We start from the raw sequence: 17,184 nt of genomic DNA on the forward strand, positions 1-17,184 counted from the left end.
TAGGTACAATGATAAGGTACAGTAGATACATTTGGGGTCTTCTGAATGACTAAAAGACTAAACGAGTCTTTTCCAGCCTAACATCCTTCATTTAGATTAGATTACAATTCTTATAAATCACAAGTAGAATTTTGCTGATTGGGGAGTAAGTGAATTATGTACATTTGAAGAGTACCATATTGCCCTCCCTCCAAATAAATTAAGCTAATTTTTCCAATTTTTATAAAGCAAACTTTCTTCGCTTCACAGGTCAGAATAGATTGCATAGAAAAGTATAAAGCTTTGTTTATCCATATAATGTTTTTACCAGCTCAGTGTTTATTGATCTCTCTTTGTTTTGATTCCTCGGTGCCACAGGAAATATTTTATACAATTCAGTGTTTAACTAGGATGTTTGAATTAAATTTGTCCAAGGAGACATTGATAATTATGCTTCTCCAGGAAAGCAAATAACAAAGCTGTTTACCCATGCTCACAACATGGAATGCATTTTTAATTATATGCACTTATGATTTTGAATGAACTTTAGCATGTATAACACTAATTTTGTGACTATAGACATTATTGTATGTAAGATTATTTTTAAAGATTAAAAAGTAAAGATTCTTGTCAATATAATAATGTATCAAGCTTGTATACTGGCTGATTCTCAGTGACTAATATCAGATAGAGTAGCCAATTTTATTTTATAGATATATTTTACCATGTTTTCTTATTGTTTTACTTAACTATCAGTGATAATAAAGTTTGGTACTTTATAATGAATGTGCCTGACCAAAGTCTCATTGACCACAGCAGTGTGCTAGTTTGCAAATTTTATTTCTACCTGTTGTCCTGTATTGTTCACATTTATGCAGTATTACTGTAGCTTTATATGCAGTTTTTTTTTAAAGTTTTCTTAAAATGCTAAAGAACAAAATATTTCTAGAAAATACTTTTATTTTGAGCCGTATATTTTTTTTACTTAATATATTTTTGTTCTGCCTTTGTTTTTGGTCAAATCTAGTTAATGTATAATTTAGCATAGAAATGTGCAATTTTTTGCAATCCAGACATAGAACATCATGGCCATCATATCTCACAACTTCTAGTTCAAGGAATTTACTTCCCGATATAGTCCCGAAACTGGCATATTTCACACAGCAGAGATTTAGCATTGTCTGGATAGGGTTCAAAATTCTCAAGAGTACTCTGGAATGTTTGCTTCCTGAATTGCTGAATTTTGCATATCCCTAATTTAAAGCAATAAGCATATGATAATTATTCATATCTCTTCCTCAGTTTCCTAATTGTGCCATATCTTGTGGGTCAGTATTTTTCTTTCAATTATCATTTGTACAAAAGTGTCCTTCCCACTGCTCTTTGGAAGTAAATGTAAAGCATGAATGGTGAAATCCCATGCCTTGGTTCCATCAGCAGTAGCCATTTTCACTGATGGAATAGGGGTAGGGAGCTTCCCTTCTCTTCATCTAGATGTTGATGTACAGCCTAACAATCCACTGTGAAGGAGTGTAAAAAGCTTAATAAAGGCTTAGCAGATTTCTAAGGAAAGGAGTTTGATAATTTGAAGCCATTGATGTAGAAAATTAATAAAAGATGTCATTTTTGGGATGGTGCACAAGAAGCAACAATTCCCTATCAGTTTTATTGAAAAGTCATCTTTGGACCAAACTAATTTTAATAATCACAGATTTGTATCCTTTATTTCGTATTTAGAGAAGTAATACTGTAATTCCAGAGGACCTTTTAGAAGAAACAAGTATTATGGCCCATATTTTGGTTTCTCTTCAGATCATACCAATCTTTCGTCTTAAAAGTATTATAACCCATATGTGATATGGAGTAGCTCTTGAGTGTCCTAATAAACTTTATCTTTTACCAAGAGAGACATATCTATGGTTGTGGTAGTACTCTCAATTCAATGACTTTTGATATCATTGACCATAGTATTCTTCGTTAGCATTTGAGATAGTTGTGGATTAGAGGTGCTGTTCTGCTCTTGGTCATGATCATAAAGAAACATCTCAAACCTTTTAGGAATTTTAGGTTGTGAAAGAGGAAAAAAGAAAACTCAGAAGACTATTTAATATGAATCATATTAAAAATAGCACAGAGCAAAAGTGTAGGATAGATTAAGTGCCTGCTCTGTGACCATCTAGAAAAGGATGTGTTGACTACTAAAAACCATCATACACTCAATAGCTCCTCTTACACTTCCCTTTTTATATACTGGATGTTTGGTGTTTTAATCACAGGAGATCTAATCTAGACTTTGTTTAGTCTTCAGCATGCCTTGATTTTACCCATTGCCTCTAATTTTGTGTGGATTCCCAAACAGGAGCAATAAAAATAAGAATTGTGACCTTCTATGTACATCAGAGGTTAGCCTGCCATATAAAACCATCAGCCCAGAGTCCCTAAAAGAATGTGGGCCACAGTTGTCCTAAAAAAGTTCGTAAGTAGAAACAGGACCCTCTCAGAATTTAGTTTGCTTGGATTAAGACATTAGTGAGATCAGTTTTGACAGGATTTGGTTATCGAGGGGAGGAATAGGTGAAGGCAAGGGTGGGCCACTATGGCCCTTTTACAATCTGTGGACTTGGCTCACAAATTCTGGGAGTTGAAGTCCACAGGTCATAAAGGGCCATAGTTGCTCACCCCTGAGTTAAGTAATCTCTTTGATATGAAACTAATTGCTGGTGTTATAAGTTTTGTTAGGAAGGAAGTCATACAGTCATTTTAGGGAGTCAAGGTATCACAGAATTTTGAGAATCTCTTAATTAAACCTAATCTGTAAATTGTGCTTGAGAAAGGCCAGGAAGACATGGCTTTTTACTCTGACACTGAGGCAGAGTGAGGGTATTTTGGGTTGGGGAAACCCAAGGGGATGACTGAGGTACCAGGTGTTGGTTAGTTATGGGTTTTTATCGTGAGTCGCCCACACTTGTATTTTACAAAGGGGAACTATAAAAAATGTTTAAATAAAAATAATGGGAAAGATGTGAAAGTCTTCAGGAAAGCATTGAATAAAGCTTATGATATCCTTGAGGCATATGGTAAAATAGAGGCTGAATAATATTACTTTGTATGGTATATCAAGGAAGTTTATTTCTAGAGGAAGTTTTAGTTGTGGTAAACTGAAAGGTGAAGAACCACTTATTTGCAGCACTAACATGTTTGCAAGGGCTCAAGATAATACAGAAGCTTCTGCTTACTCTAAATATAGAAGCTTCCCACCCCAACTCCTGATGGGGTTCTCCTTGTATTTTTCGGAGTATAAGACTCACCGGAGTATAAGACTCACCGGAGTATAAGATGCAGCTTAGTTTTTGGGGAGGAAAATGGGGGAGGGGGAAATACCAGGTATTCATCTGGCTAGTGTCCTTAGTCTGGTCAGCTTCCGCACATTAGTCTGCTGGGTTTTTATCCCCTGCTTGGGGATAAAAAACAGCTTCTAAAGCACAACTGATCTTTGGAGAGAGAAGCAATGAGAAAAGCAGGCAAACCAGATCGCTTCGCTTTACTCACTAGTGCCTTGTTAGGGCTGAAAAAAAGCTACAAAAAAGCTACAAAAAAAATACATTCTGGGTATAAGATGCACCCAAATTTTCACCCTCTTTTAAGAGGGAAAAAAGTGTGTCTTATAGTCTGAAAAATATGGTACTTTAGATTTGTTGATTTTTAAAAAATTTCTAACTTTGACCTCCTTTTTGCTAGAGATAGCTAATATTCTTTTCTATACTTCCAGTAGCTCTCATATCCAGACTTAATATTTTTTTAGTCTTTAGTCCATTTAGGCTTTATAATACATCTAATTTCCAGAATATAAGAAACAGTCTTTTCTCCATATGTACATGTCTCAAAGTTAATGAGCGAATAAAAGAAGTTTTCTCATCTCTTCCTTTTCTTAGCACCACCAGTTAAAAAAATAGTTTTGCATTTTAAAAAAATTCTAAAGGTTACAATTCTAGTCTATCTCAAAGTAATTAACATAAGTAACTGTTTTTTGCTATTTATTATTTAGGTTACTTATTCTATTTTTACATTGTACATCTACACTTGTACCCATTATGCTGTTTTCTACTGAGGTGAGCAGCATTATGTGGCCAGTAGAAAAGGAGTAAGAAATAATTGCTCAAAGAAATTAAAGGCATGAGATCAGGCAAAGAAAAGAAAACAGCTAAAACTAATTTACGCCTCCATATCTTTCTATTCTTACAAACCATCCTTGCTTCCTCTGCGCCTAACAACTGCTTCATAGGTTGCCTTTTGTTCTTCAGAGTTCTTGCCTCTTTCATTTGGTGATTTTCAGCTCCATCTCTTTGCAGCTTTCTGTGTCTTCACCTTCCTCTTGATTCTTTCATTTAATATATTTACAGTATTTTGCAATTTGAGCCTTTTTCTCTCTATATGACCAAATCACTTTAAATAAACTTTTTTCATACCAGTCACATTTTTAACATCCAGTTTGCATCCATTCACATGTCATCTCCTTGAAAAAGTGAGCAACAATCACTTCTTAAGTACCCAAAATATCCCATTTAGACTGTAGTTAATTTTGGTTTCTCCTAATATACCCAGCTCTCACTTAGCCGAAGTACAGTCTTATATATAGCCGTTTTCTTTCTTTGGACAGACAGCTATTCCTTGTGCATTTATCCGTAGTTACCATAAATAATCAAGTGGACACCACACTGCCTTGTCTTACTTATAGTTTAACATTGAACTATTTACTAAGCAATGTATTGTTTTCGCACATACATGGCGTTCTATGAGAGATCATAATTAAAGTTTGTTCTTTTGTTTGTACACCTTGCAGTGCTAATGCTTGCAGTTGTGAGGATTTTTATATACTGTTTCTTAAGTGCTGGCATGCTGCTTTGCTGTTAAGTGCCATTGTAAAACAAGGATTGCGTAACTTAAAAGTGAATTGTATTGTGTTTGTAGGGTTTTTTTTTGTGTGTGTGTGTGTGTTTTTGTTTTTTTGCCGTTTTTATGTAGGCGTTCCTGAGACCTGAAAATTATGTCAAGGGTTCCTCCAGGATAAAAAGATTGAGAAACATCAATGCATTCTCTAAATCAATATGTTTAACATAATCTTTCTCAATGCATGCACATATTTTTAAATCACCTGCTGAAGAGCAAAAACTTGGTACATAACCTCTTGTTCTGCAGAAAACTACCTTGTACAGCTCAATTTTTTTTCAGTCTCATATTTCATACCTTTTCATTCAACATTTTGACACCTTCCGAAACTAAACCACCTTAATATTTATTTTTACTCTTGCTACCTTTTGTTTTATATCAGGTATTTTCCAATTGTCAAGCAACTGCCACTCTAAGCAAACTACATATGCATTTAATCATTTCTTCACTTATAGTCTACACTTGCAGCCATGCAGTTTGTTGATATTCTCACAGCATTTATGACTATTTACCCACTTTCCATTTATTACTTTTTATCTAACATCCACTTAAAACTAAATTAATTAGGAGATTAATTTATGTCCCAGTATCTTTTCATATAGGATTGTACTTTTTCTTTCTGCAGTTATTCTGTTTTCATTCTCATTTCTTTAACATTTTTCTTTCCATGTCAGTTTTTCCCAAGAGCACCCCTTGACACTACCAAAAATTGGCCTGTTCAACATTCAAAACCTGTCATCACATTTTAGTCTTTCATATTTCTCTTTGTCTTTCAACATAATCAAATGGGTCATGGTTTTAGACTTGAGTTCCATTGGATATACAGGAAGTCCTTGCTTAACAACAAATTTGTTCAACAACTCACAGTTAAGACTGTGCTGAATGAATGGTATTTACGCTCAGTCGTCAAAGTTATGACTGTTGCAGCACACACACACACCCCAGTCGCATGATCAAAATTTGGGCACTTGGCAGCCTACCCATATTTGCAACCACAGGGACACTTCAGCTTCCCCCAACCACCTTCCTCCTCCTACCTTTGCCTTTCTAGCCACCCTGCAAGCCAGCATTCGTCAGTAGTAGTGGCAACACAGGGGCTGAAGTAGAGGCCTCAAGGATAGTAGACCCCAGACGGTCTACTTCAGCTCCAGCACTGCCACTGAAGAGTGCCATTGTACGGGGCAGCCAGAAGTACAGAGATTGGGGGGGGGGGGCAGGTTGAAGAGGAAGCCATCCCTTATTGAGGCTCAGGCTGGGAGCAACCAAGTTAGGAATGGTTTGGGTCAGCATGGGCCTTTGCCTAACAATTCGGCTAACAACGGTAATGAGGATTGACTATGCTAAAAGTGATGTGGTTGCACTTTACAACTGCATCATTGACAGAAATTCCAGTCCCAATTATTGTCTTGTCTTGAGGACTATCCATATGTACATACATACATATGAGTAGACTTGAACTTAAACCTTGCAAATGAAACATAATTTTTTTTAAGAGCTATATCACTAGTCTCATCCGTTCTTATTCCTTGAATGGTCCTGTCATTTATTTATTTTTTGTACTCATTTGTCTTGTTCCCACCAATTCATTCATGTTACCTAGAAAAATACATTTTTCTTCTGGATTGTATTCATTCAGAACGTTGCATAATTTTTCTCCAAACTCACCTCTGGTTCAGATCAACATTTACTGGAGCATAATATGTAGTTATCACGAGCCTGTGGATTCTCCCTTTAATGCGCACTTACAACAGCCTAGATGACAACCATAAATATATTTAGACGTGCAGTTTAGCCGTTGCATTCATTATGAAACCCACACTCCCTTTCCTAAAGGCTTCCAAGCACTATTATGGTGTTCTATGTTAGGATTTTTTACGGGGGGTGGTGGGGAGAGAATGTGATTGCAGTAAATATCTTTATTGGGGATGGAGATTTGAGTGCAAATTGCAGTAATCCCAACAGATTAATTTTCTTATTTGTCAAGCAATTTAGAAAGGGTTAACTGTGCTATTAATGTTTTGCTGTGAAGAGTAGCAAAATAAATAATGTAGCCAGTTTTCTTATTTAGAAGAGTAGGCTCCCTCATCCTGAATCATGATTTGTTTAACCATTATTGGTTGAATTGGCTAACGTTGAACTAGAAAATTTATTCAACCTTAGATAGTGATTTACCAACTACAACAATCATCTCCAGAGTTGGAATGAGCGCACCGTTCAGGTGAGACAAAGGGAAGTAGCAATCTTTGTCCATTTTCCCTTTGTTATGCAACTATTTAGGTTTCCCAAACTTGGCCACTTCTAGGTCTGTGGACTTCAACTCCTCAGAGTCCACAAACTAAGGTTTAATATAGAATTCGACATTCCACTGGGATTTGAAACCTCTACGCCTGTAAATTGTCACGGTTGTGAAACAACAGTAGACCAGCAAAAAGTTCCTCCATTCTCCAATCTCACATGAAAGAGAAGAAGTGGCAAGTACCTTCGTCCCCAAATCCAACAGGCAATTACTGGTAAAAGAGCAGGCAGCAGCTTGAGGCTGTCCTCTGCCGAACCATTGTTTATTTCACCCTTTCTCCCTTCATTTGAACTACTGTGCAACCTTAAGAGAAGGATCTGCAAAAAATAAAAACAGTCTAGCTCAGTCCTACCTTTATTTGTATGTGGGGATCACTTATACAGGATTGTATATCTGTTCATATGCTTTGGGAATAGAATGAAGATTGAGATGTCTAAATCTCATTAGTCTTAACTAGCATTTTTGAACACGGAGATTACATTTTTTTTCTTCTCTGAAGGAGCCTTCAAAAGGGAGAACGAATGTTGCATGACAATTCTCTGATTTTGAATGAGAATCCCTAAATCCAGCTGTGGATCAGTAATTTGCAAATTATAGGGCAAACTTCCTTGTATATAGTGCATAGGTAAATGTCTATGGAGATTCTCAATCATTCAGGTCATGGTTGTCCCAAAGGTGCTTTTTCAAAAGGAAACTGGACGTTGTTTTTCCTGGAAGAGGTTTTGCTTCTCATCCAAGAAGTTTCTTTACTTCTGAAAAAGATCAAATTAGCAAGAGCAGAGGTATCAATAAAAATACTGTTTGCATGCTTTTATTAATATATTTGATTTTACATAGTAAGCTTTGTCTAGTCTGAAGATGTTCCCCTTAGAATATGAACATTTCATATTTGTCTGGTTCCTGAATTAATTAATTGATTAATTGAATTGCATTATTTTCCAGATAGGTTTTTTTAGAATTCTAGAATGAAGCAGCTATTTCTTAACTAATTATATCATGAAACTTTTTTGCAGAGAGTAAACCACCAAAAGCAGAAATGTTTTGCCTGCTCATAAAGTTTGATTAAATAGCTGTTGATTTAGATACAGGTAGTCCGCGACCTACGACCATAATTGAGCTCAAAATTTCTGTTGTAAAGTGAGGCGTTTATTAAATGATTTTTGCCCCATTTTACGACCTTCCTTGCCACAGTGGTTAAGTGAATCACTGCAGTTGATAAATTAGTAACCTGGTTGTTAACTGAATCTAGCTTCTCTGCTTGTCAGAAGGTTGCAAAAGGGGATCGCATGACCTTGGAACACGAACCAGTTGCTAAGCATCTGAAGCTTGATCACATGGGGATGCTTCAAAGGTCGTAACTGTGAAAAACAGTTGTGAGTCACTTTTTTCAGCACTGTTGTAACTTTGAACAGTCACTAAATGAACTGCTGTAAGTCGAAGTCGAAGTGCTATTGCTACAGATACCATTGTAACAAGTGAAAATTCAGTCAGGATTGTCACTGGCGATATTTCTGCTTTTGCTCACTATTCTCACGTTCTTACTTCTTTACTGTTCATTTATAGGTAGAAGGCGACAGAGAGTACATCGACCCCGTTCTCCAATCCTGGAAGAAAAAGACATCCCTTCTCTTGACTTGCCCAAATCCTCAGAGGACTTAATGGTGCCTAATGAGCATATCATGAATGTTATTGCCATATATGAGGTACTGCGGAACTTTGGCACTGTTTTACGCTTGTCCCCTTTTCGTTTTGAAGACTTCTGTGCTGCTCTCGTAAGCCAAGAACAGTGTACCCTGATGGCTGAGATGCACATAGTGCTTTTAAAAGCAGTTTTACGTGAAGAGGACACTTCCAATACTACCTTTGGACCTGCTGACCTCAAAGATAGCGTTAATTCCACATTATATTTTATAGATGGGATGACTTGGCCAGAGGTTTTGCGGGTATACTGTGAGAGTGACAAGGAGTATCATCATGTTCTTCCTTTTCAAGAGGCAGAGGACTACCCTTACGGACCAGTTAAAAATAAAATTCAAGTTCTGCAATTTTTAGTGGATCAGTTTCTGACAACAAACATTGCACGGGAGGAATTAATGTCAGAAGGTGTGATACAGTATGACGACCATTGTAGAGTTTGTCACAAACTGGGGGACTTGCTTTGCTGTGAAACTTGCTCAGCTGTCTACCACTTAGAGTGTGTGAAACCGCCTCTTGAAGAGGTCCCAGAGGATGAATGGCAGTGTGAAGTTTGTGTAGCGCACAAGGTGCCTGGTGTAACAGACTGTATTGCTGAAATCCAAAAAAACAAACCATACATTCGACATGAACCTATTGGATATGATAGAAACAGGCGGAAATACTGGTTCCTGAATAGGAGGATTGTTGTGTAAGTACATATTATAGCCATATCAATATTATACACCTTTTTAATAAAAGGCATTTGATTGATATATTTTAATTTTTTTAACTTTGGGTCCAGGCTTCATATATTATATGATCTTATAAGATTAAACAAAATCCCCATATTATTTGGGGGGGAGGGGGATTGTGGTAATTGTAGCTGAAAAATGCCAGATGCTTATTTTTCAGTTTTAAAACTTGATATCTGAGCTTAGAAAAATTGGTTGCTTTTTCCTTTTTGTGTTAGTGGTGCTCTTTTTTTTAATTTAAGTTTTTTTTAAATTTAAGAAAGCAATTTATAGTATTATTTATACCCCGTGTCTCTGAAATGGCTATTTTACTTGTTTCTTCAAAGTGGCAGTTTAACGTTTCTCATTTTACTTGCAGTTTTTATATGAAAACGCAGATAACAAATTCATATAATTTAAAATGCAGCAAGCAGTTACAAAATGATAACAAGGATGACAACGATGATGATGAACCTGGAGTTCAGTTTTATTTTTTGTGGAGGTCTGGTAGAAGCTTGAAATGAGGGCTTTGAATAACCACAGACACATCTTTCTATTTGACAGCCAGCATGGTATAGTGGTTGACGTGTTGGAATCAGAACAAGGAGACCCCTCATTCATCCATGGAAACACACTGGATTATTCTGGGCCACCTATTTTCTCTCAGCCCAGTCTACTTCACAGGGCTGTTGTGACAAAAAGAAATAGGTTTTGTGCTGCATTAGGCAGAAGGATGTTCCAGATTAAAAAATAGTAAGATATAATTTGCTTCCAAAGACTCCAAAGAACAGGCCATTGCAGAAGAATCAACTGTTGACATTACAGTGAATCATTGGTCTAATCATACATAATACTATATTATGATTTATTAGACAAACCAAAGTGATCTGCTTTAGACATATTGCAAAGCCGTAATAGGTGATGTTATCATTTTGCTTGTCCAAAAACAAACTACATTATATTTTAGTATTGTCTGCCAACCTTCACAGAAGTCAAACAAAGCACTGATACAAATCTAAAGTAAATCTTGAGAAGATATGGGGATCTTTAACAGCCTGATATACTTAATTATGATTCTGGTGGCTCTGGGTTCTTAACAGAATTGAAATGATCAAGTTCAGTATTAATGTGTTTAATTTCTTTTAATCAGTGATTAATTTCATAACATATTGTCGATATTTTAGTTTCTATTTTTTATTATGTTTTATTTGTAACTAAAATGGTGGTCAAAGGAGTGTATTTAAACCAAATGAACTAATATCAAACATGGTGTTATTTGTGAAGAGAGAAAGCCATATACCTTGGTATTTTTTGTCTGCAATTTACACTTTCATCACTGATTATGTTCATGTAGAATGCTAAACCAAATTGATCGAAATAAGAAAACCCCTATTGAATATATTCTTCTTAAACTGAAGTTTTTTCAACTATTGTCAGTTCTTGCTTCCGAGTGTTCACTAGTTTGGCATGAAGAAGTTAAGTTCCTTAGACTGATCTGATATTCTTGACAAACCATACCTTTAACTGTAACAGAGTTGGAAGGGATCTTGGAAGTCATCTAGTTCAACCCACTGCTCACGCAGGAGACCTGTATTAGGGATTCGAACTGCCGACCTTTCTGAGCAACAAGCTCAGTGTCTGAGCCACTGAGCCACCTAGTCACCTCTTCTTCTTGTGAAAAGTTTTGCTTGGAAAATCTATTAAGCATTAGCAGTTGTGTGATAACAGAGCAGAAAAAGCGTGCAGGCTGTTGGATTAGTTAAGAGGCAGCCTCCTCATAAAAAAACAGGTTTCTTTCTTCACAAATACTGCAGGTATGTCTGCCTGGTCTTCCTTCATCTTCTGGAGAGAAGAGCTTAGCCAGTCTAGCGGTTTCTTAGTCTAATGCAATGTTTCTTAAACTTTTTGCTGCCAGGCCTCTTCTTTTAGAAATTATGCAGGACCCTGAAAGTGGGTGTGTTTGTGTGTGTGCTTCATATATATATCAATATTTAACACATTAATAATTAACATTGATGCATTTTTAGAATATTTAATTTATTGAGTCATGTAACAATAATATTGAACCCCTTAGATATTAACATAAATGAAAAACTATATTTTTTAACAATCAGAAAATGAGAAGAGTGACGCTGTTTTATATTTTTGAAAATATCTTCAATATCGAGCAACTAATTTTGGTTTGGCAAAACCCTCATAGAGTTTGTTAGACCCTCAGGGGACCTCAGAATATACTTTAAGTGCTACCATTTTTGTCTCACTGCTACTTCCTTACCATATTTAGAAGATTGTAGCCAGCACTCCACCTATTTTTGTAGAAATCGTTATCATTGTCAGAAAATTTCTCCTTAGTTCTAGCTGGCTTCTCCCCTTGATTAATTTCCATCCATTGTTTCTTGTCTTACCTTCAGGAGCTTTGGAGAATAGGTTGACTCACTCTCCTTTGTGGCAGCCCCTCAAATATTGGAACATTGCTTTCATGTCACCCTTGTTGGAAGACAATTTAATATATTTTATTATTATTTTATTGTTGGAGTACATTAATTGAATTGGGTGGTTAAATAAAATTTTAAATGAATATTAAAATGGATGTTTCCAAAAGTTTGGTTTGGTACAAAATGTAACTCACAAAAAACAAAGTAAATTGATGTAACTTTAAAATAGTTACATGTGTGCATTTCATGTGATGGTATCATTCATCTTCAGAACTGTAATTTACAGAGCTGGATGCATGCCTAAAATAATATCTGTCTTTATGTGTATGTTCAGTGAAAGCTAATGTGTAAGGTTGACGTGCTGACTTGAAGGCCATACTAGGCTTAAAGGATAAAAATGGATGTTTTACACCATGAAAGACTTAAAGCTATTTTCCTCTTAACAAAGTGTCAACAAAAGAAGGTTGATAAGCTCTATGCATCCCCAAGCCACCTTTTTTGCATCACTATTTTAAGGAGATTTTATAAACTAAACCAACCTTATTCAGTCCCCTTCTAAACTGTTTAAATTGGTGGCTATCACATCTTCTAATAGCATATTCATTGTGTAAACTACATGTTGTGTAAACAACACCCTTTATTCAATCCTGAAAATAACTTAATTCAAATATTATAAAGAGAAAAACCTCTATCGCCTTTTTCCATATTGTGAAGGAAATTTCTCAGTATGCCTTAACTTTAAAAGATACAAACATTAGGCTTAAATATCAGGATCATTTTTTGTTTCCTGTAGAACTTCATTGCAAAAGCAGCAGGTATATTAGTTAAAACTCAATGTCTGCATGTTGATATAAGAATTCACATAATAAAAAGGGATTAAAGGTGGTATAACAGAAAATTGAACAGTATTCAGGTACAGATTAGCATGATACCTATATTAATGGCAGTGACATTAATAATCCTAGATGACAAAAATGAGCCAGCAGTATGCCACAGCGGCCAAAAACACCCAATGCAGTCCTATGCTGCATTAACAGAGGCATAATATCAAGATCATGTGACGTGTTAGTACTACTTTATGCTGTACTGGTAGCACCATACTTGGAATACATGTCCAGTTTTGATCACCACGGTATAAAAAAGATGTTGAGACTCTAGAAAGAGTGAAGAGAAAAGCAACAAAGATGATTAGAGAATTAAACTATACTGGATATACGATATACTGGAGACCATATACTGGAGGCTAAACTATACAATAAACAGTTGTGGGAACTCTGTATGTGTGGTCTAATGAAAAAAAGGACTAAGGATGACATAACAGTTTTTCAATATTTGAGGGGTTGTCACAGAGAGGAGGGGGTCAACCTATTCTCCAAAGCATCTGAGGGCTAGATAAGAGACAACAGATGGAAGCTTAAGAGGGATCCAACCTAGAACCTAAAGAACTTGTTTCCTGTCAGTGAGAACAATTAATCAGTGGAATGAACCCTTGAACTAGGGTTGCCTCCAGAAGTTGTGGGTGCTCCATCACCGGAGGTTTTTAAGAAGAGATTGGACAGTTATTTGTCCAGAATGTTATAGGATCTTCTGCTTGAGCAGGGGGTTGGACTAGAACAGGTATCCTGGACCCGTGGGCTGTGAGGGGTTTGTAACCGGGCCGCAGAAATGGCCATTGAGCACCCATGTGCACACGCATCCTTACTTGCGTGAACAGCGGGCCCACATACGCACACTCTCCATTTAAGTAGGCACACGTGCACATCACTCATACAAATGGAGTTGCGTGCACACTTGCCGGCCACTCACGCAGAACAATCCCCCCCCCGCCCCCCGCTGGTCCACAGAGCTGGAAACATGGGGAACACTAAACTAGAAGTCCTCCCTTTCAACTCTGTTGTTTTTTATTCTGTATAAATATCAACTAATGTGCAATTGCTGTTAAAAAGTAAATTCCATGCTGGGACGTATGTTATGAACTGGAATTAAAACAGCCAAAATAGTTAAAATTTTATATAAATCAATGGTAAGACAAGACTGTTATGGACACCTGTTAAAAACCACCTTGTTCAACAGTTCCAATCAAAGACAATTCATTATCTGTGACCAGTCAGGCTAAATGTCTTGATGCCTGCCTAGTTTGTCCATATGATAGAGTTCTTAGTCTTTCTATTCAAGACTATTCCCTTTAGTTCAGCTCTGTCAAAATAGAAAATAAGATATTTTTTTTTATTTTATTGTTTTATTCAAAACAAAGTTAAAATAAAATTTTATTTCATGTATTTATCAAATTTATATGGCCACCCATCTCACAAAAATTAACTCTGGGCAGTGATACATTGAAAGATACATTGGAGAAAAATACATTAGGCTGTCTGCTCAACAGCCAGGGTGATAGATCGTAAAAACTTTATATTGATCTTGAAATAAGCAAGCTCTTTAACTATATGGTCTTAAATGCAGGCATTGGTTTAGCGAGAAATTCCTTTATAAAATCAACCATTGAAAATGTATAGACACATAATTGAGTTTATTGGGGAAAGGAAAATCGGAGGAAAATAAGAAAACATCATCATTAGGGTACTATGGCACTAAGGAAGCACACTTTTTAACATTTGACACTGAATATTACAGCCCCTCTGTTAAAGAAGTAAAGAGCTGCAACAGATAATATTAAAAAGCATTCCCCTTCCTTCTTTCTGCTATAGCCTACAACTGTCACTATGCTGAACCAAATCTGGTGCAGAGATTTAAGTAAAAGAAGTTGTAGTCCCATTTCAGAGACTCTCTTATTTATTGATAAAAATGAAAATCGAGTAGAGGAAAAGCCTAAAATTGCATGCCACTTTTTTTCTACTGTATTCTCTTTCAATCCTGATGAGCTGTAAGTCACTGAACTAGACTCCCAGAATTCTCAGCTATATGTTTGCTGGATTGCTCTGAGAATTGAAACACATACATCTGGAGGGCACAAAGGTTGGGAAATGTTGTCCTATCCTGTTTTCCCCAAAATAAGACATCCCCTGATAATAAGCCCAATTGGGCTTTTGAGTGCATGACGATAAGGCCAAGCGTTTATTTCAGGGTTAAAAAAATATAAGACAGGGTCTTATTTTCAGGCAAACATGGTAGTATAAGTATTGTGCCTGTATGTATGGAGCTTTATTCACAAGAACCTTGGGCAAAAGTCCCTGGGATAATTTTATCGTATCTGACATATTGTTGCAAAGGGACTGCATACATTTTGCTTTGTTTCTTAAAGTAGAATCCCTGTTAAAATTTCCTTCTCATAAACTACCTAATTTTTCGCACTATAAGACGCACCTAGGAAAACGGGCAATGGCAAAGACAGAAGAGGCAGGGTTCAGCACTGTAAAAGGACCCCGCTGCCATGGCCCATATTTTTTGCTCCATAAGATGCAGATATTTTCACCCACTTTTGGGGCTGGGGGGAGTGCGTTCTTTAGAGCGAAAAATACGGTAAATTGGAAATTTGAGTCTCTGTTAAAAGATCAGATTTGGAGAAAAAAAATTAGTATTTTTTTTTTTAAAAAAAATCACCCATAGTATCATGTCAGATTAATTGTATAGGCCTCTTGCTTAAAAAAAATAACTTCCCTTTGCAGATTATAAAATTAGACTTAATGCATTGTTTATTTTAATGATATGAATTTATACAAATCAGATCTATTGAGAAGAGGGGAAAAGATTTCCTATACAACCAGTATATCACATTTACTTAAGTTTGCACTGCTCATATCTACAAAAAAATCAGAAATAAATAAAGCTAAACAGATTATTCAAACGTATATATTGTGCATACATACGTTGTACATTCTTATAAGAGGAAGTAAAAGGAATTCGGTAATTTTGAAAGCTTCCACATTTCATAGCAGGAGAAAGTCAGTGAAGAAATACTGAAACTCATTTTTTTCCACAAAACTGGGAAGTAAGCAGGACCACAGTTTTACCACCACATTATTTTTAGTTTATCTTGCATTTTTGTGGCTAAACTAATTGATATGACATATATCAAGCCATGTCCTTATTATGTTCATAGTACCTTTCCCAGCACAGATTGAGAGAGTTTCTTATTGTTTCAGAGTGCTTCCAAAGTTAGCATGACATTAGAGATAAGGACCTATCCTTTCCCAAGTTAGAGAAGGGACTGGATCAGTTATTGTGGCCGCCAGCTGGCGGCAGATTTGGACAGTGAAGAGGTTGGGGAGGAAAATGGGCCAGTCCTGGAGTCTGGGGAAGGCTGTGATGAGGGCTCTGCGTTGGAGGCAGAGAGGGGGCCAGGGCCAGATACCAGTTATCAGCTGCATTCAGAGTCAGACATCAGTGAGGCAGATGAACAGCTGGAGCCTATTCCCAGTATGCGCATGCGCAGAGTTGCCAGAAGAAGGAAACAGCTAAAGAAAAAGGGTTGACTTGGGAGTAAGGCCACAGGTGGACGATGAATGGCCCCTCCCAGAGGGAATAAAAGAGGAGCGAAAGGGTAGTGGAGTTTGCAGGAGACAATTAGTTCACCGAATTGGTTTGTGACTCTGAGACTCTGCCAAGTTTTGAAGATATCAGCCTGGCAGCTCTCCAAGCCAGATAAGGTCTGTGACTGTAAATTCTCCCTTGAAAGACTTTGCTGAAGATGAATGAGAGGAATTCACTGTTTGTTTAATAAAAGAGGTTTTGTCAGGACCAGGATTCTGCTTCGTGCTTTTTGGGGAAGCCTAGGTCAGAACAGTTATACTATTTTTCTCCCAATTAAAGTTTGAGTATGCATGGTGTAAGTAATTTTACCACCACTCAACAGAATGAATTTGGTATTTATCTTTATATAAGAGGTCCTTGCCACTAGCTTTGATGATATTACCTAGTTTGGGTAATGAAATGTCCATGGGAAAACAACAAAGCTCAGAGAAAACCAAGAACCCTCATCTCAACCCTGAAATATACAGATATACTCCTTTATTCACATCTATCTATATAAAACCTCAGTTCCGTAACTTTAACTGGGCAAAACAGTGCATCACAGGGCAAAACTTTTTCAATCAAGGTATTTTTAAATGGGCTAACTTACAGAACGCATCCAAAACTGACTCTGATGGAATTGAAATGTGGC

The 17,184-nt window shown here is 36.6% G+C and overlaps 1 protein-coding gene across 1 annotated transcript in view; it reads left to right on the top strand.

Moving 5' to 3' along the window:
• The window catches only part of BPTF (bromodomain PHD finger transcription factor), an 81,561-nt gene that overhangs the window by 1,992 nt on the left and 62,385 nt on the right, over window positions 1-17,184 (top strand). The window contains exon 2 of the mRNA XM_070937735.1: window positions 8,786-9,608. Within this exon, the coding sequence (XP_070793836.1) occupies window positions 8,786-9,608 (823 nt within the window). The remainder of the gene's footprint in view (window positions 1-8,785; window positions 9,609-17,184) is intronic.

The sequence above is a fragment of the Pituophis catenifer genome, unplaced genomic scaffold (assembly GCF_029215685.1).
Source record: "Pituophis catenifer annectens isolate HBS135680 unplaced genomic scaffold, rPitCat1.0.hap2 SCAF_2, whole genome shotgun sequence".
Taxonomy (NCBI): Eukaryota; Metazoa; Chordata; class Lepidosauria; order Squamata; family Colubridae; genus Pituophis; species Pituophis catenifer.